Here is a 25,066-nt window from a genome sequence, read left to right as displayed (position 1 = left end):
GTTTGTTGCAAGCTTATATCTCCGTCCGTGATGTTGCAAAAGATGCCAATGGTGCTTAACAATTTACAAAATGATCCCCTCTAAATATTTGTAGACCACTGCATCGAAATTATCGCCAAATTAACGAGCTAGAGCCTCGTCAAATATGCTATGTAAACCGGGTTATTGATCGCCTTTATGAGGGTCGCCGGTCGGCCGTCCGAACGATGGTCGAACGACGCAGTATATACTAGATAGCTACGGGGAGTTGGAATATGTCTGTAGCTACCAGGAAATTTTCCACTGGCGGATGCCGCCGCGTAGGGTGGTAACGGACTCGAGAACTGCGAGTCGATTTGATGGGGAGGGACAGAGAATGGTTTGCGTGGGAGAGGCGATTGGGTTGGGTGGGCAGATACGAATGGATTGCGCGCTTCTAACCGCACTAAGCGGGAGGTCTAAATCAGTTCAGGCGCTGCGCGTGGTCGTCATAAGATCGTCTTCTCGGTTGTCGTCGACAACGACAAAACGATACAATTTTTCACCCCTGGCCCCGGTATATCAATGCTGCCGGTCAATATTACGACAACTTCTACCGATAATTTCTTCAGAGCCACTATGATCTGGACCAACGCATCGCACCGTGAAGGCGTTTTCCAGATAAGATTATCTTCAAGTGATTTATTACCACGAGACCACTGGTAAGAGTACCAGGGAAATGAAACGCTGGTACGGGACTCAACAATTCATATACGAATACGCATATATTATCATGGACGGCAAAACAGGCACAAAACACATTCAAACTGTTGCAGAACGTCACTTCCAGCATAGACCATCAATGAATCAGCGGCACGATCCAAACATAAATCACAACGCAGCTCATGCAACAAACTTCAACGAACACAGCAGCCGGTATTGTCAAGTGTCAACATTGGTAGATGATGGAGCTAGCTGACAGCGAGATATTTGACAGTAGCATGATACAAGTGACAGATAGGTAACAGTGAGACAAATGACCCAGTTCGTAGTGACAAGTGATAATGAGACAAGTGATAATGCCGAGTGACAATGCGCGACAAATGACAGCGATAGCTGACGAGTGATTTAAGCGAGATGGAGTCGAAACAGGAGAATCAAGTGGTCATCCCTGGCAGAAAAGACCAATTTTTAATGTACAAGTGCGATCTGACAGATGCCTCTGTTACATTTACCCAACACAGTCGTGAACCTGCGGACCGGCAGACCTGCACAGTGACGCCATCTGTAACAAAACCTCAGCAGCTCCGGTCCGGTGACCTGCACGCCATCTACACAGTCCCAGATCCCTCCCCTCCCTGCCCCCTCTCGCTCCCACTCCCTGACGTCACCCTAGAAGCCCACGTTGAACTCTGGCAGGGGATCCGGCACGGGCATTCCGGCGCCGGGCACCTGCGGCAGCGGGTACTCGGTGGGCGGCGGCGTGGGTAGCACCTGCTGCAGCTGCTCCGGGTTCAGGATCTCGAAGCCGTTCTCGTCGGCCAAGTACTCGAGCACGACGGGCACGCCATTGTCCAGGGTGTACTCGATGCGGCCCTCCTTGACGTAGGATCCCGAGTCCTGCAGGAAGCCCGGGTACGAGATACCCTGCTCCTGCTGCGATATGCCGTTGTCGGTCCGGAACCTGCCAAGGCGAATAGGGATTTGAAGCGTTACTGAAGTGTTCATTGCTCCCAGTCCCGTCTTACGATCGCTATTCGCTAGATTGTATCACACTCTCATTTCAGATTCTCACTTCATAATATCGTTAGTCGAGTGCTGGCTGATGCTGATGCTACTGGTTCTCGTCTCGGTTTCTTACCGTGACCGTCACGGCTGCAAGTACTCACGCTAGGCTGTAGCTGCCGTCTGGAGACTTCCTCACGTCGTCCTCGAGGATTTTGGCGTCGGCAGCCAGCTCCCTGAGCCGTGCCCTCTCCTCGGTGGGCGCGGCAGACGCGGCCGCCAGCAGAACGATAAGGCACAGGCTTCTCATCTGAAGACGATTACATACGGGATTCAGCTAAGATGTATGGACAGGGACATCGCTTTCGAGTTTGAAATGGATACACTTGAAATTTGATTCCAGCCAGCGTTTTTCAGATTTTGACGGTGATCATATCAATTTTTTCGCGGGTGTTTCAAAAAAGTGCGTATAAATAATTGACACTGACCGCACTTCTGTAATGCAAAAGTCACTCATTTTGCAAGATAAGTGACTGCACTGTGGCCTTAAGCTGCAGGTCATTACTTTGATCTGAGTCCAATTTTTTACAGTTAGCCTTTTAGGTCACTAAGGCAAATTGAGCTTCTCAAGGGTGACAACACGTTGGTGATGAAATAAATGGCATGCATCAATATTGTAACAAAAACGTTTTATGCACGAAAGTTTTGCCGATCAATTTTAGACCGTCAGTTTATCACACACCCATCCCGAATCTACTTTGACAAAATTTTCTTCATTCATACAGCCTCTAATCCTGATTCTATCACAACATCTTTCCATGAAGTCGAGGGCACGTTATTTTAGTCCGAATCCGAGAACGCCGCCTTTCTCGGCAGTTTGCTCCACTGCGAGTTATTTGGTCTGCTCCTCCTGACGCAGTCATCACGCATAATTGCACGGTTCCAGCATTTCACTCACGATTCACTGCGGTTCACCGGGTTCCTAGCTGCTGCCGCCGGCCGTCTCACGAGCAGACTCGTGCTGGAGGAGGCAGATGCGCCTTATCAAGGCTCAGCTCTCGCTCCCGGCAGCACGTGACCGGCCGGTGCCAAGGTCGCTGGAGAGGGGGGGGGGCGCCGTTGCAGCAGCGGCCGCAGTGGAGAGAAAGGTGACCACTGACCAACTGACCAGGTGACGCGGGTGACCGGTCGGGCAGGCCGTCCAGCTCGCCGGGCCATCTCTGCCGCCCCTGTTACAAGCGCCGTGCATGTCTGCAGGCTACGCAATGGGACCAGTGTCGGGCCGGCTGCCAATGCCGTGTGACACATAACTTTATACCTTGACAGGGGCGATCGGCTTACGTGTCACAGTCTTAGCACTTGACGGGACCGAACGGAGGGCCGATGGAGTGCCGAAGGCTCTGCACTGGATGTGGCTGGTTATTTGTAATCGCCTCGGGCTCGGTTGGTCAGAGGCCAGTTTTACCAACAGAAAGCAGCCGCCTGCCGGAATTTTTTGCTTAAAGACCGCTTCACATACGGAGCGTAAACGGTAAAGCCCTCTCCGCTTACGTGCCCATCGCGTTTACGCTCCGTAGGTGAAGCGGTCTTTAGTCAAAGAAATTCCGGTAGGCGGCTATTTTTTTTTTGTTGTTGTTGTTGGTAAAACTGGCCTCAGGTCAGTTGGAACCGCCGTGGGCTCGGGGTGTTATGGACAGTAGATGTCGTAACGTTCGGAGGACTGGTATGTCACCACTCGTGCTTCGAGGCCTGGCGTGAATGAATGGCGATAGACTCTCCACCACATGTAAACATCCGTTTGCGGCTTTACCTGAATAGCCATGAAATGCTGTCGCGCTAATCCCAATGAATATTGATGCAGCGACAGTGACAAGAAGACCACACATGCTGTAATTTAACCAATAGGCAATCGACGTCATGGTCTTCCTCGTCTCTTGAGCACTCAATTATGTTTAGGAAGCGGTCAGACAGGTCGCAATCCTTATTGAATCTGTAGCCGTGACGGGCGTGACCATTTAGTTACAGATGTGCAAGACGCCCACCTGCTGCTGTAAAGGCGCGAACAGCCGAGTTTCTGAATCACAATATTATAATATTTGCATACCCAAGATACAAACGCTCGTGCAAGAAATCACGCTAATAAGCCTACTCAGGCTCGAAGCTGAATTGGTTGTCTCGCATCGAATGGATATGCAGTGATGTGCTGCAATCTGCGACGTGAACGGTGCATTCAGGGTGCACACTGGACAGTCACCAGACCGGTGGTGAGGCAAACCCGTCCCGTGGAATAATTCATGATCGAGATTGATGCGATCGAGATAGCAAGTATTGCACCGAACATGGTTACAGGATTGCTGAAAAGTACAGACGTTAAGCCGGACCGAGACTAAATGAGACTAATTTATCGCCTTGGTAAATCCCTGATATGCAATGCAAGATGTTGTATCATGATATTTTTATTTCTTAGGAATTCCGTGCAATAACGTAGAGTTGCAATCATCAAATGCCAAAACATGCCAGTGCCTTTGTTGAGGTTGTTGAGAAAATATACCTAACAATTGTTATCGTTAAAGAATGGGTCATAGTTGCATGACTTTCTATCCTATACAGCCCATGGAAAATTAATCGTTAGCATGAGCGTACTAGCTTGTCAGGGCGGGAACAACTTCCTCCGAAGCAAAGAAACGAATTTGACATCATTCCCACAAGCGTGTCTCGCATTACAGGTTCACACCTTAGGTAAAAGTAAAGATAAAACTTACTGGTATAATGAAACCGGCTCACTTGGTTGACCACAGCGCTCCCAGAAAGATACGTTTTTATAGATCCATTATCAAATCGTATCGAAAGACGGCGAGTGGGCGCTTAAGCAGTTAACCCTCGCACGACCAGGCCATTTCTCATAACACGAACGACCAGGGGGGGGGGTTGTTACGACCCCCCCCCCTGGCGTTTCGAAACGGAAGGTCGTAGAGCTTAGCGGAAAAAACCAACGGATTGCTCTCAACGAGATCTCGCGATTGATGGTATATTTTTTGGTCCTAGGTCAACATTTGACCTACTTTTGACCGGTCAAAGGTCAAATTTTCGGAAAAATAGACTTTTTTCAACTTTCGGCGGCGATTGCGGCAAAACGGTGGGAGATATCGACTTGAAACCTTCACTATCGTGTTCCTTGATCAATTCTCTATCGTTTGGTATGTATTTCGTTTCCCTAGCTCTAAAAATGGCGCGTTGGGAGCGCCGGAAGTCGGCAAGGTCACAGTCGGCGGCAGAAATTCGAAAAATCAAAATTTAAATTTTTGAAATCTGATTGTATTTTTGGATTTGGGAGGTCCATTTGCTCCCTATAGAAGCTAATATTGCTGCATATTCCCATTGAGGTGACAAGAATTAGCAAAATAGTGGTTCGGGCGCTTTTCAAAAATAGTACCGGACGCTGTTCCTCTTGTGACGTCATAGCTCCGTGACCTGACCTGACCCGGTCAAATTTCTTATACCATATGATAGCCAATACTTGCCCCAAGATGCATGGGAAGTTTCATCACGATCCATCAACCGATGTCCGTACCACCGGCAGGAAACCTCGGGCGTTGGCACTCAGTTTGTGAAAATCCGGCCGGAGGCTGTACCTCTTATGACGTCATAACTCCGTGACCTGACATGACCCGATCAATTTTTTCGGCAAAAGATGCGCAAAGGTTGCCCCAGAGGGTATTGAAAATTTCAGCCCGCTACGACAAGCCGTTTAGCGTGCACTTCGAAAAAACCTCAGGGGGGTTGATACAACCCCCCCCCCCCCCTAGGCGTTCTAGGGTTAATAAGCGTTTTCGTAAGTTATCAGATTAAATCTAAAGACGATACTATTTTTCATTTTTACAATGTCATCATTAGTAACTTGCTGCTTCAATACTCACTTCGTGAATGCCTGTTCAGGCATTATTATTTTATCATAACTCATGTCTTATTATATCACGATATAGTGATTACGCACCTTCAAAAGGGCACCTTGGTGTTTACCCTGATACAAGTCATGGCTCAATGTCTATCAAGAACAAAAACTGAGAGACCTATATGAGCCTTCTGGGATTGTTTACATCGAGTGAGTAAATGGGTGGTGAATTGACTGCTGGGGTCCGTCCTCTTATCCGTGCAGGTATTTGGACTCGGTTGTCGATCAGGCCGCCTCGCTGCTGAGAGTTGGCCTCTAATCTGTCAGCTTATGTAAGCGGCTTACCTGCTCTAGAGACTTGGAAAGGGAGTGGGCCGGTGCTGATCTGACAGCTTACAAAACATCTGAGGATGCTTTTTGAGCAGTTTCCAGCAAGTGATCTAATTCAGCATAGTTGTGATGTGAGACAGCACAGACGAACCAGGCAAGCAGAAGTAAAATCGGTGGTAACTGGCTATGATATAGGCGTTAATGTCAGACTTCAGAGATGAGCTAGAGAACATGTCTTGTTTACGTCTTGTCTTGTACCGATCGAAACAGCAATTTCAACGCAAACCCTTCTAGCGAGATGATCGCGTGGGATAAGTGTTATGTGTTTGGACCGGCGCTGGCGGGTAAATGGTAGGCACCTGAAATGCGGCCATCCAATTCTCCATTGTTTTGCAGATCCTAACGGCTTTTTGTAGAGGCTACCGTTACCAGAATGATGAAACACTATTGAATTGCAAAGTGACGACCACCACTCGTAAACACCAAACACGATGCAAAGTTGATGTGAACTCAGAACTCTGAATTCGGAATAAAAGGCTACGATACGGAATTGGGATGGGTAAACGAAACGCTAACTGTTTATTAGTTTTTAATGCTGATAATTGAAACTCACTACTACCATAGCTAAAATGGTAAAACGAAGAACAGTTATCCGTTCGGAGGTTTTCCCTTTTTGATAGTGTCATCAATCACTGAGGATCGGTCGTAGGATGTCTGAGGGCGGAATAGGTACCCTCATTGATCCTATCACATGCCAGATTTACTACGAAAACTGCCGCAGCGGCCTTGGCTATTCAGCCCCGATCCATGACAGTTTAAAGAGTAGAAGTCAATGGTGCGAAGTTCTAACGAGCTGCAGAAAATAATGAATGCTCGTCATCAGATAATTGTTATAGGTAACGTTTAGTAAAAGGGTAACTTTGGATGGCCAGCAATTTCATTGCTTTCACATTTTGAAAATAAAAATTGTGTCTATGTAGAATTTTGATAGGTACTTGGTCATTTCGCCACTCACGACTTTCGACGATACAACTTAGCCCCGCATGGGCTATCTTTAGCAAAAGTCGTAAGAGATATGTAATTCTTATAAAAGCGAAAGGCTCCGATAAGGTGCCTCAGATAAACCAAAACTTGAAGTGCCAGATTCCATGCCTAATATTAGTTTCAACTTCAGAATCCACCGATTTTAATTCTGCTGCAGTATATTTGTGTCAAAGCTGCCGAATCTTTCTCTTGAAATTAAAACTTGTCACCTAATTATGAATATCGTGACCGAATATCCCACACTGCTATATAAGAGCTTAATCTACAGAGATGCAATCCTACCATGAAGATCCTATGCTGAACAAAAGACCCATTGGGAATCATGCATGCTGCACTGGCCTCTTTTGGATATGGGTGGAGGTTTATACCACGTGGAGCTCTGTGCCGCCATTATTTTACCCGTGAAAATTGATGGGTGGTCATGATAGGCTGTGCGTTTCAGAGCGCGCTTAAACGTACTATCACGTCTGGTATCAACTGATTTATATGTAGGTATGAGCTAGACAGAACTTCACAAAAAAACGCGTGCTAATGATTTACTTTGCAACTAAATAAATCGCCTCCACACGACTCCGATTCTAAGTAAATTAATTTAATAGTTAAGCAAGGGACTATAACAGAAGTGTCTTTTATTGTGCTACGCGCCAGCTGAACAGATTGCCGGGGTTCTGCAACTAATGTTCATTCCTTCTTTCGGTGACACAAAATTTAACGCGAGCATAGAGCAGTCGACGTACGAGTGCCCCCAATGAAAGCAGTGGGGACATTTTTGAACTGACTGCAGTGTCATGTGTCATAAAACGCTTCACCGAGAGTAGTCCAGTCCGATGTCGCGTTGCATCTCTCACCGATCCCCGGCAGTCGCATCCTGCACGTCTCATGCCAGGCTTACGGTCGGCCCTGCAGAGGACCTTACTCGGCCCAATCCCCCACTGCACACGCGACGCCAGCTCCGGCACCGCTCGTGCACGCGGTCCGGAATTCCCGGGTGGGGAGAGAGACTGACTGGCCTGCTCGGATGATCGTGTTGCGGTCGGGCCGTCAGTCGCGGCAGAACCACAGACAGCCTACTGGAGCGTGGGAGTCGTGTGGCAGGCCATTGACGATAGCTGAGGAGCTCCAGCGCAGTCTATATAGGTTTTTGTGTTTATTATAATTCATAAGCTTTTCGGTTACATTTGGATTGGAATCCAACCATTTTGAGGCATTAGTCTGGTTCTGTTTTTTTTTTTTTTAGGTAAAAATGGCCCGGCCCATCACTTCAGTTTCTGTCTACGAGTGATGGCGCTAACTTCTTCCAATGAAGACGTTTCTTTTAGTTTGGCCTTGGATGATATAGTATCATTTTACCCACGGCCTCACTGTTCGAATATTGTCATTACGAGTTCTCGTGTGTTTCTCATATGTTCGCATGCTTCTTCTTGTTTGCTTGACGGCACATTAAATGGTATCATGTCCCTCACTTTTGGTCCTTTGTTGAGGCTGGTAAGTCTTGTATGTACAGGACAATATCACCAATTGGTGGAGACTGCAATATAGCACAGGACAGTATCACCAATGCTTGGAGACTGTCTTGTGGTATATTGCAGTCTCCATTGGTGATACTATACTGTGCTATATTGTGGTCTCCACCAATTGGTGGTATTGTCCTGTACTATAATATTGGAGTTCATACGCCATGGTATGATGGGTATGTTGCATGTATTATTGCAGTTTCCATACATTGGTGCTACTGTCCTGTGATATGCCATACTCATGGCTCAAGTCGCCATCCGACAGTCCTCAGGGGCTCCGTGTCCTGCAGAGACGGGAGGCCCATTCCCTCACACTGAGCGCTGCAGCTCATCTCGACACGCAGCGTTACAACACCCGTGCCGTTCAAACGGTGTGATATACTACTTGCCCCGGTGTGCGACCCACACTCGAGATCAGAGCCTCAAGGCCAGGCCGGATCAGTCGGCCTGTCGCCCCGTCCCAGACTGGTTTCACGGGCCTCTGCGGACGGGGCGCCGGGATCACGCGAGCAGGAGGAGGACCGGCCATCCGCCTGAGGACTGGTCACTGGACGGGAGGTGTCGCCGAGGGGTCAGCAACGTGCACCGGTGCAGCTGGGTTTATGGGCTGCAGTTGCGAGCAGCGAATATGTGCCATGGTGTCAAGAAGGCTGTGGCGGAACAAGCACGGTCTCTTGAAATCGAAAGCGCTATGTGAACATCGTATACCTATAATGGCGTTATGTGATCTTAGTGAAGTCATATATGACGACCTGCGAGGTCCACAATGCAAATGATCAAGACCGACATTACTGTATTAACCCGCGCACCGACGGGGGTCTGCGCCAACTTAGTACCGACGGGGGGGCGGATGACCGCCCCCCCCCCTGAGATCTCGAGAACGAAGCAAGATAGCGACAAGCGGTAAACGGCATCGGATACGCACGGTCAAGATCTACAATTTTTACTGAGGTCATTTTCAGGTCAGGTCAAAGATGACGTCACAGGGGTCGAAAAAGTCAAAATGGCGGCGCTAAATATGGAGAGTTTTCTCGAATAACTTTCGAATTAGTCAAGATAGGAACAAACTAAGGGCATCATCGTGATCCTCTTGTCAATCCGCATCGAATGATATATATGTTGACCTCGAAAGGTCAAGGTCAAAGGTTGACCTCAGGTCACGTGACCTCGAGGTCATCATGTATATCATTCGATGCGTCTTGACGAGCTGAACACAATGAGACCATCCACGCGTCTGTATCTTGTTCTTGTACGGAGTAATTGGCCAAAAACCTTTGGTGACCTTTGATGACGTCACATGACCTCACAGCTGCCCAACAGCAAAACAGACCTCAAGGTAGTGAAGGTTGATCGTATATGAAGTCATGTATGGTATATGGGGCCATTCCGACCCGTTTTAGTGGTAAAAACAGGGAGTTGATTTTTCCCCCATTGACTTATAATGGGGAGGTCGCGAAATTGACCTGACCTTAGGTCACCGATATCAAAATTCCGAGATATACAAATTGTAGCTACTAATGACCTAATAACATCCTGCGACTTTCAAAGGCCTCCGACATCTACTGTAGCTCTGGCACGGTGACAAAGTTGCAAAAAAGTGACTTGAGATTGGGTCATTCAAAGTGACCTGGTGACCTGACCTTGAAAGGTAGGAGGTTCAAACTTGCACACCATGTGTAAAATTGATAAGGGAATAGTCATACCAAATTTCGCGGCGCTACGCGCCGCGGTTTTCCCGCTATTCGCGAAAAACCTCAGGGGGGGGGGGGCGGATATCCGCCCCCCGTCGGTGCGCGGGTTAAAGTAACGAATAAGATTCAATTATGTGACTGAGATAGTCATCAGTGGCCCCACTTCTGTTTCCATCTCGTGGTGATACTGTCCTGTGCTATATTGCGGTCTCCATACATTGGTGATACTGTCCTGTGCTATATTGCAGTCTCCATCCTATGGTATGGTGGTTCTGCTGTCTATTATTGCAATCTCCATACATTGGTGATACTGTCCTGTGCTATATTGCAGTCTCCATACATTGGTGATACTGTCCTGTGCTATATTGCAGTCTCCATACATTGGTGATACTGTCCTGTGCTATATTGCAGTCTCCATTGGCGATACTGTCTTGTGCTATATTGTTGTCTCCACCAATTGGTGATATTTGTCTTGTACTATATTGGAGTCCATACGCTATGGTATGATGAGTATGTTGTGTATCATTGCAGTTTCCATACATTGGTGATACTGTCCTTTGATATATTGCAGTCTCCACACCACATTGATGATACTGTTCGGTGTTATACCTACTGCAGTCTCCACGCTTTGGTGATCCTTTTGTATCTAGGTACTCTTGCAGTCTCCAACCGTGGCGCTGGACAGTTGTCTTGTATTTTGCTGAGGTCTTCACTCTTCAAGCTATGGTGTCTTTGATAAGTGAGCATGTTGAAGTTTTCGTGCTGTTGTTTTAATGTGCTGGTTAACCCTCGCCGGCCGAGAGGGGGAGGGGGGCGGGTGCCCCCACCCCTAAAGTTTTTTTTCGCGATAGCTCCGAACACGCTGGCGATGGAGAACTCAAACTTGACATAGATGATCTTTGATTCTAGCCAGATCTTTTGACACCAAGCACATTTTCGGGTCAGGTCAGGCCACTGACTTATGACGTCATAAGTGAACTTCTGCACGGTCTTCAGATGTCGCAACTTCGCAACGCCCTCAGTGCCAGAGGAGCTTTCGCAGGGAGATGAAAATTACAGGACGTAGTATCCATTAGAGGTCCCACAACTTGCATATCTCGGATTTTTTTCCAAAGGTCACATGAGGTCAGGTCAGTTACGTGACCTCACCATTATAAGTCAATCGGAGAAAAATAACTGATATTTTGGCGCCAGGAACAATCTCAAACTACATCAACGACACAAAATCGTGATTTCATGCACTTCTTGCAAGTTTTGATGCTTCAATTTTGCATTCTTGGGCTTGCGTGACGTCATCTATGACGTCACTGGGGTCATAAGAGTCTTTCGTCAATAGCTCCTAATCAAATTGAGCTGGCGAGTCGAAAAAGCAACCAATGGACTCGAAAAGATCTGCCGAATCGAATGATATGCAAAATGACCTCCTCCGATCAAGTTCGTGACCTGGGAGCTCTGACCTAACCGTGACCCGAGGTCAACACCTCAAGTTGACCTCACCCAAACAAAAAGTATACCATTCGACGCGCCTGAGCAAGACAAACACGATGCTGTCAAGATCGCGGCTCTACGGTCATTTTTTTGCGAAGTTATTTGCCATAAACCTATCCGGTACATTGGGCCACTTGACCTGATCTCAGAGGTCACCAGTTAATTTGCGACCTTAAAATCGGGTACCAATCACTGCGTCTCGTAACGGCGCACACAGTCGCTTTTTCGCGACGCTCTAGCTCCATTAGGGGCGATACGGTGAGGGGGTCGTGCCAGCCCCCCCCCCCTCGGCCGACGCGTAGCAAGAAAACCAATAGAGATCCGGCGAGGGTTAATAATGTGCTGGTTTTAATGTATAAATGTGCAAATATCACAGTACGGTTTCAACCGCAGACAGGTTTCCTCGTGCGAGCTATTGCAACATTCGTTCATTGGTGCGCGTCTGTCGTGTGTGTGTGGAAGCTGTTTTTATACTGAGTGATGCAATCTCGGAGAGCAGTTCCGGTATGTCGTGGTGCTCGGCTCAATCGCACCCACCTGGCTTTTACATGATGGTGTTTTCAACTCACTCCACCATGTGGACATGCACAAGTCGCACCTGTGCAACGTGCACCTTGCGGGAGTGCGGACGGTGAATTGCCTCAGGCAATGTAAGTGTCCCAATCTGGTCGGATAAGACGTCAGAGGTCTGCTGTATGTGGGTGAGGGTCAAATCCCCATCAAACGAATGGCATGACTATCGCCCGCCTTAGGCAAATAGTGGTCGTCAAGGAACAAAATCCTATAATTATTGGCATTGGTCCTCCTGGCGCGTGATGGGGTGAAGCTGGTGCATCGTGACCCCACCCTGATTTTTACCATTCGGCGGGACAACAGTTGACCAGAAATAACTCAAAGCGAAGGTCAGCTGAAATATTCAAAGGTATTATTGGTCTGGTTTTAACAGAAAGGGTGACCAAAATTGCCACTGAGGTCGCAATTTTGGCACCATCGTGCTCATCAAAATGATACACTTTTTGTTTGGGAAAGATAAACATAGAAGGCGCTAACCTCATATCACGATCGGTCAACCGTCAAGGCCACTCCGGACGTAAAATTGGCCAAAGGAGGTCACTTGCATTATCAGGTATTTGATTTGGAAGGTCTTGCTCAGTCAGAGCTCAAAACGTTTCTATCTACTCAATTCAATCGGGAATCAGTGGCGAACAACTCCGATGACTGCAAGCGATGTTAGCATGACGTGACTTTTTATTATTATTGATAATCCTGTCTAATTTACTGTCTATTGATAATCCTCAACATGACGTGACTTGTCACGTGCCTAAGGTCGACAATGCCCAAAAGCTCCGCATCAAACCTTTCAAGGCGCCCTATATGAGCTAACGATTTCATATGCAAACTTGAGACAATCTTTGATAGTTTCTGGCGGCCATTTTCAGCACCGACAGTTTTACCCCGTGAGTTGGGCATTGACTTGTAGGTATAGGACGTAAGAAATGGTGGGGCCATGTGATCCTTCTGAAAAAAAAAACGAAATAAGCAAGTTGTCAGGGCTTTGATGCTTAGGTAACTACTGAAGCCACCTCGTAATTTCATCTCCCCATGCGAAGGATTTCCCATATGGCACCGGGCGTGTTGCGAAGCAGCAACATTTTAGGATGGTGCAGGCTGAGCTCTAGAATGGCAACATACCGACATGTCAGTGACCTGGTCTGAGCCGAAAATTAGTCAACGGGCTCGATTTGAATGAAATGACAGACACGTTTTAGCTCTTTTGGAGTTTTTATTAGCAATCGAGAGAAGAAAAAAATATGTTAAAGACAGGGCAGCGAAGGCGACGGATTTTCGGTGACTCCTACACCGACTACGACTCCGGGCAGATTTCAACTGTCCATTCTGACCGACTCCGATAAATACTCCCACTCCGGGATACCTACTCCCTTGCCTACTCCCAAGATACTCCCACTCTGGCTCCACTTGTGCAAGTGAGCCCTGCCTGGCGCCTGCATGTCTGCGGAGTCAGAAGATTCTCGGTGACTCCGACTCCGACTCCGATTCTGGCTTTCAAAATCGACTCCAACTCCGACTCTGATCAGAACTGGCGACTTCGAAGTTCGACCACCTCAAACTTCACCTCCGACTCCGCACCTCTGGCCAAAGGTCATGGAGGCATTCCTTTGTGGCCGAACAGAGTTATTTACCCAAAACTGCTGATATGGCAGCAACAATTTTCCCTTCACTTTAATGTGGTAGCCCAAAAGTAAGACAATTCAGGCGCTCTTGATACATAGCTGACGCTCTCCGGAAAAATGGATAAACGTGCTGGTGCTGTGGACCATAAATAAACTGGTAAATAATCTTCACTTATTTATGTTATTATGATTTATAAGCATCGTGCGAAAGAAAAAAAGAACCTAGAAAATATAGGGAGGACAAAATTGAAATACCAAATGGGAACAGTGAGAGTGAATTCGGATAGCGCTTTCCCTGGGCGGTAATCACCACGCCATGTTGATGTGTGGATCGCCCATGATCGTAAATACAATACAATACAATACAATACCTCGTGGGCTGTGGCGATCATTTAATTTGGATTGCATACGGCAGTTCTCTATATACCGTGCATACGGTTTAGGGGTAAATGTCAAATTTGTGGTAATGTTTGTAGGGATATGTTTTACATTTGGAGTTTGTTATCGTGATGAATTTTTTTCTTTTGTAAACACTAAGATGCAACAGCATTATCAGTTTTGCAATTATTGATACATTTTGATTTACTGAAGCAGTTAAGCATGTAACTGTTCTTTATTGTATTGGTATGGAAATGCTAACCTTGTGCTAACACCTCCTTGCAGCGAAGAGTTAATTAACTTCATTTTAAACTCATATGATCATAAAAGATGACTACAGTTCTGAAGTCTGCAATAGTTATTGGGACAGTGGCAAAGGTAAGACTACTCTGATTTCTCCCTGAATTATTTACATGCGATGACATTCTTCTTACTCCAAGACAATTGTAATGTAACCACATCACTGCACCTAAGTTTTGAGTGATGTTACTTTCTCAGCTTCAGATGTGCAGCTTCTTTATCTGTTTGACTCTGTTCCAGGCATGTCGACTGAAAGTTCCTCAACAAACAAGACAAATATTGGCTGCACAACTCCCTGCCTCTGAACAGATGAGGTTCAAACACTGGAACCCTAAATTCAGAGTACTCAGAGGGAAAAAGGTATGATGGGAACATTTTTCTAGGCTATCCATTTCAGTTTTAATTACTGTACTGAAATTTATTGGAGTACTAAAGATTTCATGAGACTTTAAAAAATATCACGGCAGATTATCATTTGTTCTTTAATATGCGAGATTATTATGATGGATTCGTAGTATTTTTTTTTTTTTTATTCATTGGTTCACACTTAACAATTCACAAGTAGGGTGATATATTGCAGTAGGATCATATCCTTGATATCAAATGCATTTTTATTGTGCATACAAAGCCTTGAAATATTCACCAGCGGCAGCTATGAGCTAGGTAACCCTTCTAGTTGCCTTCATCATAGTCTCCACAGTAGCACCTTCCAGCCACTATGCGCTCCACTCAGCACCTTCCAACCACTATGCGCTCCACAGTAGCACCTTCCAACCACTATGCGCTCCACTCTCTCTACAGATCATAAAGGTGGAGCTGCCCAACTTCAACGAGGACGAGGAGGCCAAGCAGCTGAGCCCGGACGAGATCCGTAAGAAGCTGAAGGAGAAGGGCATGCTGCCGCCGCGGCCTTGGCAGGAGCGCACCATGAGCATCGGCTGCACGGGTGGCGTGTTCGAGGAGTACGTGCCGCCCGAGGGCGACGGCAAGGTCTCCATCGTCTCCACCACGGTAAGTGGAGGGAGAGAGAGAGGAAACGATATCGATCGGTGGATAATTGCTTCTGGATAAGAAGCCCCTCGCAGTCGGCACGCCCCTAACCCCCAACAAACAAGCAAACGAAAATAAAGTTTCAGGGATGCTTGAGATGGATATTGGCCTGTGGTTAGACGTAATGAGAGATGACAACGTGCATTACAGCGTAAGAGATCTACCATCTTTTTATCCCACTCAAACTATCTTATTCACGCTTTTCGGTGGGCATATTGTATGCCATGCCAGCCCAATGTTCGCTCATGCGTCTGAACCCGTTCCCATCCGACCGCAGGGCTTCCCTACAGTCTCCTGACCCTGACCGTGACCGAGGCTCTGTCTGACCGCTGTCCGGCCCTGTCGCCGTCGCCAGGGTGCCAAGCAGCGGCTGACGGCGCTGGAGAAGAAGGGCAAGTCGATGCTGTCCGTGCGCAAGATCCGCAGCTACGACGAGGAGTTTGACGTCGGCGAGTTCGCCGAACAGGCGGTGGAGATCTACAAGGCGGCCCACCAGGCGCTCACGGCGCGGGACAAGGCCACGCTGCACGCCAACGTGACCGGTGCGTGGTCTTGGGGGTGGACAGCCAATACCCATTGCTGGGAGGGCTGGTCCCAGATGGGCTCAGGAAGGAGAGTGTGTACTGTGTAGTGGTGACACGCTCGTTTATAGTTAGTAGCCTGTGTGATTGCCTGGGAAGGGTTCGTCAGGCTTTGCCTGGGAAGGGTTCGTCAGGCTTATTGTTTACCAAACTGGTGTATTTGACGGTGGTAAGATGCTGCAGGTGGCAGCCCTGAAAGTGACTGAATTTAGCTCGGTAAGGAAGGCTGTGTGCTGCATCAAACAGTAAATCTTCGGTAGACGCCCGAACCGCCCGCACTCCACAGTCCACTAAGTCTGACACCCTAATGCACGGCATTATCCTCCGCAGAGCTGGCCTACCCGAAAATGATGCAGAACGTGCGCCACAAGACGGTCCGATGGCAGCTACTCAAGTCGCTGGAGCCGCCGCGAGTGGTTCACGTACGCCACACGGACATCCTGAACAAAGAGAACGTGTTCGCTCAGGTGACGGTGCGGCTGCACACACAGCAGGTGAGGACGGGGGGATTTGGGGAGGGGGCGGGATAAGGTCGAGATTTTGGAGTTGTTAACAGTTCGGAGGCATCTTGCCAAGCGCTGATACCTCATGCCTGACCAGTCTCACTGTGGAAAAGGCAGCTAGCGATGGTAGGTATATCTCGCTGCTGTTTGACTGGAATATTGAGTGTGTCTGGAGGTAGGTATGACCCATCGGATATTAGTCAGTATAATCAAAATCGCTTCTGGACCGTTTTTTATGTAACTGGCAGACGCCGATCTCCCCTCTGTGTACTCTGTCACTCCACCTTTTAGCCCCTCTCGTTTCTAACTAACCCTCAACTCCCGCGCCCGGCCTCCCCGACATCCTCATCTTCACGCCCCTCCCCCTGCCTCCCCGGCAGCTGCTGGCTATCTACGACCGGTTCGGCCGTCTCATGTACGGCTCGGAGGTGGTGGGCAAGGACGTACTCGAGTACGTCGTCTTCGAGAAACACCTGGCGGACGAGTACGGACGCTGGCGCATCCACAGCAAGGTGGTGCCGGACTGGATGCCGGCCAGGGACCCAGTCACGCGGACATGGCGCAAAGAGCCGGTTCCGCCGCCGGAGGAGGGGGAGGCGGAGCCGGAGAAGGGCGACCAGGGAGCAGAGACCGGAGAGAAGGCGGCCGCAGCGGCCAGCTAGGGGTAGAGGGATGCACTGAGAGGGTGAAAGCGGAATGGGTGGACGACGTGACAGTCCGACAGAGCGTATGAGTCAGCGAGAATGGAATGCTGATTGACGGATGTCTCATTATAGTGTTGTTTTGTGATGCTCACATGTGTGCTGAAAAGGAATACAGTCAGAAGTGTCAGGTACTTATTATGTGTGTCGATTTTCGAATCTTAGGTATTGTTATACGAACAGAAACAATATTTTACACTATTTAACACAGAAATACGAAATGTAACGAGTATGCTATAGACTGCAAACGACGTGTTCGCTCCGCCATTGGTTCATTACGATCCCCCAGATGCTTCTGCAAACAACCCTCAGAGACAGGTAACCCGACTGATCACAAAGGCACGACTGTGCATTATCGCAAAGCCTTTCAGAAGACCGTAGATAACTAGGTGGATGCACGATCCGTAACTGGTAGCGCACGATCCATGTTTATTGACCGGAATCTACCGTAATGCCCGGGGAACATGACCGAGCAGTTGATCAGCTATCAATCTCATTTCCAAAATTGACTATAAATATCGATGAACATGAGTGACAGCGTTATGAGAGATGGTCAGGCAAATAACTACGTCAAACAATGACAACCACAGTATCTACGTCATGAACAAACAACCGTGACCATGCGTCACAGTTCTGAGAAACCACAGAAGTCGGCGTGAGCCAATACAAGAGCCGCATCGGTCCCTGACCATCGGGCCCGTCAAAACAAGTACTCTTCCGAAACCATTATCAAACGATTATTGAACCGCGTATGAACAAACACTTATTCAAGTACAAAGAGATCTCGCCATGCTAACAGTTCGTTAGTTAAAGGGACCCTCCCACCTTAACATTAGTTTTGAGTTGAGATAGCCAAGTTTGCGGCCAGGCTCAGAAACCACCATTTATCCTGGTCGCAACCCCCGCAGCTTTATGGTGTTCAAGAAATTTCTTCCCTTTACTTGCAGGGTGGGACCAGCGTGGTCCCTATCTCTTAACCATTACGGGAATCTGATGACGTCATCAGGCTTTCGATCGTCCGTTAAATGTTTGACTAAAACGTTTTGTAGCACGCGGTGGTATATGCTGCTTTGCGCGCAACAAATGCCGCACTTTCAAATAAAGTCGCTAGGAACAGCGGAGATCCCAAAAAGTAAACAAAAGTAAAAGTCTAATATCTTGAAAACCGGTGAATATTTTTCGATGAAATTTGGTAGATATTCGTTTTTGCTCTTTCTGAACCGAGCGACATCACTTTCATGCCAATTCATTAACTTTTTTGAAGGTGGGAGGGTCCCTTTAACTTTGCGTTAACAATTCACTAATAAATCCCGACCCCATTCCTACGTCATCGACGGGCGACGCAACAGTCGCAGTCCTCTGTCCAGCTTAAACCCTCCCACCACTTTACACTCTAACCCACTCCCCACTCCGTTAGCCCCTTCCTTGCTTTCCCATCCCACATTCCACCCCTTCCACTCCGCCGCTCACTCTGGAAAGTCGATGACGAGTCCCTCCTCCTCGACATTGCTGGCGGTGCCGGCCGACTCGCGGCCCTCCTCGGCATCCTCTGTGCTGAAGAGCTGGCGGGGCACGGTGAGCGGCGCCCGCTCGGGCACCAGGTCCCGCCGGCGGACGGCCGTGCGCGTCTCCAGGTGACGCTCCACCTCCTCGGGAGTCATGTGGCCCGAGTCGCTGAACGCGCGGGACACCTGCGCTCGAGACGCCTGCCCGATAACGGAGACGGGCGAAAGGTGGTTAGAGGAGACTATATGATCACTGAAGGTACGGGGGATATATAGAACGGTGGCCTCGGTGGGTGAGGATGTATGCCTCAGAGTTCGGTTCGGTGTGGTGGTTTGTTGTGTTGAATAAGACAGAGAAGTAGGGGGCCGCAGATCGATGCCGCAGACAGGAAAATTAAACCGTTGAAACTGGGGCAGCATTGCGGACTGCCTGCGAATGACTGTGTACCTATCGCGATCGTCGTACGCAGGCGATCTAATCAATCACTGAAATATTAATGATTTATTAGTTGCTTACCTGGCTTTTATTCTTGATGATCTGCTTTTTTCGTTTCACCGGGGAACGTTCTGCGCCAGTATCGATCTTTCTCCTGAAACCAGAAAGATCAAGGTCTCAAGGATAATTAAGAGCAAAACACCCACAAAAACGCCCAAGGTTTTCTTTTCTCTGGCGTAACCAGACCTACTTAGAGAAAACGTGTACTTATTAGTTTATTACCATGTCACCAACAACTCCATTTGTCCTTTTATCAGCAGAGAGAGGACCCTCCCCACGCCGAGGAACCCAGCACCCACGGTCCCGCTCTCCAGTTCAGACCACTCTGAGCAGCCCCTCCCTCCCATGCTGCCCCTACCCGCCGTGTCGTGCCGTACCGGGCGTGCTTGGTGTCCAGCTCGGTGTCCGAGTCCTCAGTGCTCTCCGAGTCAGACGAGTTGACTGCTGTCTCGTACAACAACAGCCGGTCCAGCAGGAAACTCTTGTCGCGGTTCAGCTTTAGCAGCTTCCGCTGGCAGCGCTGCAACTCGTCACGATAGGACTCGTTTTCCTGCGGAAAGTGCAAGATACATTCATTAGACTAGATAAAAGCAACAACAAGCTTAATTCATGTAAGGGCGATATGGAAGCATTATACTGTATGTGAGGTGACAATTTGGCTGATATCAATCATTATTCATCCATCCGACAAAAAAGGTATCTATAAAAAAATGTGAGTGAATTATGTTCATCATGGAATAACCTTCAGTGAACATGGATATGAGACTTAAGTGAACAAACTGCAAGGCAAAATATTTTTAAAATGTAAGCTTAACTTACAAACACCAATGTTTTAAGCTTGCGTTTTAGTTTTGAATATTTCACACGGTAATATTCTGATTCATCCTTGATATTTATTGACGAGTTCATTTTAACAGGAACCGAATAATCTAACTCATAGGTATCAAAATGCTAAAAGCTATTTCGCCAAACTATCATCCAAAAACCACAACAAACTCAAGGTCCTATAACAAACTCATGCAACTCACGGGTGTATTCAGCAGACGTAACCAGCTGCTTACGGTCGTATACCATGGACGTCCTTGATTGACGGACATTGGTCAATGCAGAATACAGAAATATGATTGGCCGCTAGACTTTTACGTCATCTGAGGAACACGTTGTTTGTTGTTGTGCGAATGCGCCAAGTGGACGGTGTTGCATGTGGGTAAATATTATGGGCGCTTTTTACTTGTTTAAAGTGTTTTAGCTGCATGCAAACATTTTTTTGATATCTATATCTCATTAAGTTTGGAAAAATGTGCATGTCTTTGGAGGAATTTAACAGAAAGGTGTATATTTGCGTGTTTTGCAAAGCGTTTGTTCAGCCGCAGTGTCCAGGAACGCCGCGACTAATTTATATTCTCTGATTTATTTCCTTTTTTCAAATAGTTGGTTAATGATTAAGATATATAACCAAAGATGAAACATATAAGAGCAAGCTATAACTTGGCTAAGACCTTATTTAAAAGCAAATTTTAATCAAAGTGAGAATGTAGCAAGGCAAGAGTGTGTATCAGTTTTTCTTTTGTCTTGGTAAGGGCTAGCCGTTAGGTGCTTAGATTTCTGGCACTTCTTTGACAGATTATAAAAGAAAGATCCTAATGAAAGTACATGAACATTGCATTGGAGACTTAGGAAGAATATTCATATTGTACTTCATTTGAACTTGTGACTCCTAAAATTTTGGTAAAAACTCATATTGAAACAAGTAAAGGAGGCTTCAAATCAGTTAAGTCTTGGTGCCTACTAATCTTATATGAAATGCTGCTTGTCTTGACCTCATGTTACCAAACCAACTAGACACAGTCATTACTCAAATGGGTATCTAATGACCTTTTAAGGTAAATAGTAAATACTCAATGAATTAGTGGACCTTTTGACAATTGACAATGTCATGTTTTGTCTTTCATTGTTTTACATTTGCAACAATTAACATCAACATGTGCTGAGTTCTGGCTTCATGATACTAATCTGTTGCCTGACCCATTTCTGTTTCAGGCCAAGATGTCAAACGGCAGGGAGCACACCGTTCCGACAGACATTCTGGATGACCTGTGCAGCAGGTTCATTATCAATGTGCCCGAGGAGGAGAAGTCCCAGACAAACAGGATCATGTTCCAGGTGTGTCAGGAATGGCACAGATATATTCAATGACGGGGTTCAGGATCATTGTTTCAGAATGTGCTGTCTCCAGCTCCCCAAGTCTGGTCACCCTTGTAGTTGATGATCAGTAGATAACAAAAATGACAAATGTTTCCTGTCACTAATGGATAGATAGGTATGTAACTTTCTTGGTAAAAGTGCAAAAATATAAAGGTGAGCTCTTACAAGAGAAAACACGTTTTTTATTTGACAATAGTCATTCAACTCTGGTGGCAAAAGACTGCTTTCAAGTTACATCCCACATTTGTCCTTGTTGCAAATGGCAAAACAAGTTAAGCACCAATATATTGCTCATTCGCGACTATGTCCCTGTTTGGCCTCAGGTGGAGCTGGCCCACTGGTTCTACATCGATTTCTACTGCACTGACGAGAGCAACGAGCTGCAGCCGTGCGGCATCAAGCAGTTCGCGCTGCACCTGTTCCACCACCTGCCGCTGCTCAGGCCGCACCTGGCCGACTTCGAGGCCGTGCTGGCGCGCTGGCGCGAGTACAAACTGGCCGTGCCCACGTGCGGCGCCATCCTGCTGGACGAGACGTGCCAGCACGTGCTGCTCGTGCAGGGCTTCTACTCGCGCGCCTCATGGGGCTTCCCCAAGGGCAAGTGTAACGAGTCCGAGCTGGGAGAGCTGCACCGGTGCGCCGTGCGGGAGGTGCAGGAGGAGATCGGCTACGACATCTCGGAGGCGCTCAGCCGCGAAGACTACCTGGAGCAGGTGGTGAACGAGCAGCGCGTGCGGCTCTACCTGATCCCGGGCGTGTCGCGAGCCACCAAGTTTCAGCCGCGCACCCGGAACGAGATCAAGTCGATCGAGTGGTTCGCGGTGGCGGACCTACCAACCGGTCAGAGGGACGCGCCGTCCAAGGCCAAGCTCGGGCTCAGTCCAAACAGTTTCTTCATGGTAATACCGTTTGTGCGGGCGCTGAAGCGGTGGATCCAGCAGCGGCCGGCGGCGGGGCCGACGGGTGGCCGTCGCCGGGGACGCGAGAGGCCGCCGGATGAGGCGCGCGGCAGGCAGCAGCAGGCGGGCTCCCAGGTGGGTGTGCACTGACGGGCGGGCTGACGAATGGGCATTACAATTGCCATAGCTCGGGATGTCGGGAGGAAAAGGATCGGTGATGGTGGTTGGTTTTACGCTCGCCGCAGCATGCTGGAAGTGGGAAGGGGAATCATGTCAACAGTCAAGCACACTCAGGGCTGCTGGTGTGCTTTACCATTGTCATCGCATCGGTAGGACAGTACCTAGCAGTTACTTTTTAATGATATTACTGCTGCTGATCTTTTTATTTTTATTCGCTGTTGTGCTATCTGAAACTTTTATCGATACCCTGTAGTGTTTTATAAATACCTATCCTGAACAGAAATCGAACTATAGCTGCACCAGACCCCGGCCACTGATATCTGTTCCTCACACCGCTGTCCCGTCCCGCAGGTCCTTCAGGACGAGCCGACCGAGCTGGCGTCCCGCGGCGGCTCTCGAGGCCGCAGCGGCGGCGCCAAGGCGGCCGCCACGCCCCAGAGGCCCGCGCAGCCGGCCTCGCGGGGCTCGCGCAGTCGCACAAAGTCGCAGAGCAACTCCAGTCTGGCCGAGGACCGGTCAGCGATCGGCGACGAGTTCTCGGCGCCCAGCTGGGAGAACTTCAGCTTTGACAGAAAGAAAATTCTGGACGCGCTGGCAGGGTGACCTGCGAGGCGCTGTAAAAAGTGAGGGGAGGACGACGTGCTATGATGTGGGTTGAAGCTCCCCCAGCCAGTGTTAGTTGACAGACTCGGGGCCGATGTGTTATGCCTGAAGTGACCAAAGGTTTGTCGTTGAAGGTCCGGCCAAGGCGTGAACTCGAACTGGCCAAGATGTGTGTTGCGCCCCATAAGTGCGAGCCGCGCCGAGCGCACACCGGTGGTGCGGCGAGATGGAGTTTGGAGGTGCTTCTGACCTACACCCGTACTAGGTCGTCCAGCAGGCTGTGAGCGGATGGTTTGGCATGGTTTGCCGTCCGTGCAGCAGCGACCCCGCCTTGGCGCACGCCGGTATTGTGCGGCCCAGTGCTGTCTCAGCTAACACGATACAGCGCGACCATCGTCCATCGGATGTAGTCGGCAAGGCGTTCTTCCGAGGACGGACAAGGCGAGTCGGCTCTCCTCCGGGACCGGAAAGCTCCAGTGGTAGAGCTAAGCCGCTGACACAGTGGCTTATCTCACCGGTGTTATGGCTGCTGTCTGGTGCCTACAACGTGCCGCGTTCGGACTGTGCGAGCGAGTGGAAGTCTTCCATTCAGTGAGATTCAGATCGGTTCAGTGATCTCAAGTGTTGCGACGGCTAGTCTGCTCGGCGCCACGACCAGGCGTTTTACATGTGCCACGGATGTCCACTAGATTGAAGGACAGGAGCAAGGACGGATACAAAAACGATCAATTAGTGGTGTTATGAACGTGTGACAGCTTCCGAAGCCCTGTGAAGTCGCGGGTATTGAGAACTGGGCCGGACAGGGAAAGTGTGCCCGTCTGCCAGCTGCAATATTACTCTTGCCTCGGTGGCCAGAACAATGACTCTCAAATTGGTTATGTGACCCGGTCAGAGTGTTTTTGTTAAAGCTGTCCAACTACTCTTCGTACTTCATGCCTGCCCCAGTACACTGATTCGTTTGAAGTTCAGTCGACTACACAGGCTGATTCAAACACCAAGTAGGTATTGCACCACGTTTGCTTCTGTGCCAATCTATTGTTTGTCATGCGTCGTCGCTGTTTAGCGTCACCTGACACGTGTTCTCGCCGTCATAGACGTAATATCGGATGAACATGTGAAAGAAACTGTTGAGACTTGCTCCCCTCTGCTCCTCGTTTGCCAAGACACCTGGCATAGCACAGTTTCACGTCGGCTTCTTACTCTACCGAGATAAATTTAACCCAGGCGCCAATGTGTATTGTGTATCAAATGTCTTCGTTTCTGATGTTATTCCAGCTGTCCGGCTGTCGTCGTTTCAGATCTTTCTTTCGCGGTATGTGAACAAGCCGCATTTTCGAAGTTATGTGTCTCGCGCGTCACACTCGTTTGGATCTACATGTTTTTCACGCATCATTACAATATATTACGCTGCTTCATAACACGTGTGACTGGTTGACGGTTTTGTCTCGGGTTGGTGAAACGATCGGCCAGGTCTAATGCCTCATGCGGCACCTCCAAAGTTCTGTTCTGTGTATCTTGCTTGGTAACTACAGCCGCCCAGTGCAAGTGAAGAGTCCGGGGTGTCTATGATTATTAGCAGGGCTGCTCCAAACCTGATACGGTGCGACTCCTGTGCTCACTGTATCCACGCGATGCGGGGTCTCTGTTACCATGGCGACTGGCCGGTCATGCCAACAGTCGGGCAGGAGCGACATCTATCTGACATGACTACGACCGTCGACTGCGGCCGTGTCATTTACTACCTTGCCTGGTGCGTACGAGTATATGTCATAACGTCGCCTACGTTCCTACATGTCAGCACCGGCGACTGACCACTACTGCAGCTCCAGGC

General features: G+C 48.6%; 3 protein-coding genes across 14 annotated transcripts; 2 read left to right on the top strand and 1 right to left on the bottom strand.

Annotated features, from left to right (window-relative positions):
- Positions 1–711: 711 nt before the first annotated feature.
- On the bottom strand, positions 712–20,369 carry LOC122367144 (larval cuticle protein LCP-14-like). Of its 3 annotated transcripts, XM_043339977.1 has the most exons (6): positions 20,168–20,369; positions 19,726–19,898; positions 19,370–19,442; positions 18,818–19,053; positions 1,848–1,993; positions 712–1,642 (listed from the first exon to the last, which is right to left on the bottom strand). In XM_043339977.1, exons 1-5 carry the CDS (start codon positions 20,255–20,257, stop codon positions 1,990–1,992), a joined length of 576 nt encoding a protein of 191 aa, XP_043195912.1. In that variant the 5' UTR covers positions 20,258–20,369; the 3' UTR covers positions 712–1,642; positions 1,848–1,989. The 3 variants fall into 3 exon arrangements, with proteins under 3 accessions (XP_043195912.1, XP_043195914.1, XP_043195913.1); XM_043339979.1 differs by lacking the exons at positions 18,818–19,053; positions 19,370–19,442; positions 19,726–19,898; positions 20,168–20,369 and adding an exon at positions 8,413–8,502; XM_043339978.1 differs by lacking the exons at positions 18,818–19,053; positions 19,370–19,442; positions 19,726–19,898; positions 20,168–20,369 and adding an exon at positions 2,642–2,945.
- LOC122367143 (probable 39S ribosomal protein L45, mitochondrial) lies at positions 13,907–17,485 on the top strand. Of its 2 annotated transcripts, none has more exons than XM_043339974.1 (7): positions 13,907–13,991; positions 14,498–14,590; positions 14,753–14,872; positions 15,314–15,523; positions 15,918–16,104; positions 16,474–16,637; positions 17,027–17,485. In XM_043339974.1, the coding sequence occupies exons 2-7, from the start codon at positions 14,543–14,545 to the stop codon at positions 17,306–17,308; spliced, it is 1,011 nt and encodes a 336-aa protein (XP_043195909.1). In that variant the 5' UTR covers positions 13,907–13,991; positions 14,498–14,542; the 3' UTR covers positions 17,309–17,485. The 2 variants fall into 2 exon arrangements, with proteins under 2 accessions (XP_043195909.1, XP_043195910.1); XM_043339975.1 differs by having other exon boundaries at positions 13,986–14,177.
- Positions 20,368–24,653, top strand: LOC122367141 (m7GpppN-mRNA hydrolase-like). 9 transcript variants are annotated; one of them, XM_043339969.1, is made up of 5 exons: positions 20,508–20,551; positions 20,972–21,118; positions 21,389–21,511; positions 21,877–22,587; positions 22,984–24,653. In XM_043339969.1, exons 3-5 carry the CDS (start codon positions 21,395–21,397, stop codon positions 23,233–23,235), a joined length of 1,080 nt encoding a protein of 359 aa, XP_043195904.1. In that variant the 5' UTR covers positions 20,508–20,551; positions 20,972–21,118; positions 21,389–21,394; the 3' UTR covers positions 23,236–24,653. The 9 variants fall into 9 exon arrangements, with proteins under 9 accessions (XP_043195901.1, XP_043195904.1, XP_043195905.1 ...); XM_043339973.1 differs by having other exon boundaries at positions 20,516–20,551; positions 20,972–21,231; XM_043339972.1 differs by having other exon boundaries at positions 20,516–20,555; positions 20,972–21,231.
- Positions 24,654–25,066: the final 413 nt, after the last annotated feature.

This window comes from Amphibalanus amphitrite, unplaced genomic scaffold (genome assembly GCF_019059575.1).
Source record: "Amphibalanus amphitrite isolate SeventyFive unplaced genomic scaffold, NRLGWU_Aamphi_draft 000853F_arrow, whole genome shotgun sequence".
Lineage (NCBI taxonomy): Eukaryota > Metazoa > Arthropoda > Thecostraca > Balanomorpha > Balanidae > Amphibalanus > Amphibalanus amphitrite.
Note: the sequence above shows the minus strand (reverse complement) of the source record. Positions and strands in the feature narration are given on the sequence as shown.

What these genes read in the sequence shown, in the direction of transcription:
- LOC122367143 (XM_043339974.1), top strand. Translation starts at nt 14,543, where the DNA reads ATGACTACAGTTCTGAAGTCTGCAATAGTTATTGGGACAGTGGCAAAG. An exon ending in TTATTGGGACAGTGGCAAAG is followed by an intron (nt 14,591 to 14,752) that starts GTAAGACTACTC and finishes ACTCTGTTCCAG; the next exon opens with GCATGTCGACTGAAAGTTCC. An exon ending in GCTGCACGCCAACGTGACCG is followed by an intron (nt 16,105 to 16,473) that starts GTGCGTGGTCTT and finishes TATCCTCCGCAG; the next exon opens with AGCTGGCCTACCCGAAAATG.
- LOC122367141 (XM_043339965.1), top strand. Translation starts at nt 20,647, where the DNA reads ATGTGCATGTCTTTGGAGGAATTTAACAGAAAG. An exon ending in CAAACAGGATCATGTTCCAG is followed by an intron (nt 21,512 to 21,876) that starts GTGTGTCAGGAA and finishes GTTTGGCCTCAG; the next exon opens with GTGGAGCTGGCCCACTGGTT. An exon ending in AGCAGCAGGCGGGCTCCCAG is followed by an intron (nt 22,588 to 22,983) that starts GTGGGTGTGCAC and finishes CCCGTCCCGCAG; the next exon opens with GTCCTTCAGGACGAGCCGAC.
- LOC122367144 (XM_043339977.1), bottom strand. Translation starts at nt 20,257, where the DNA reads ATGAACTCGTCAATAAATATCAAGGATGAATCAGAATATTACCGTGTG. An exon ending in CTGGACACCAAGCACGCCCG is followed by an intron (nt 19,443 to 19,725) that starts GTACGGCACGAC and finishes TTCTGGTTTCAG; the next exon opens with GAGAAAGATCGATACTGGCG. An exon ending in TCATCAAGAATAAAAGCCAG is followed by an intron (nt 19,054 to 19,369) that starts GTAAGCAACTAA and finishes GTTATCGGGCAG; the next exon opens with GCGTCTCGAGCGCAGGTGTC.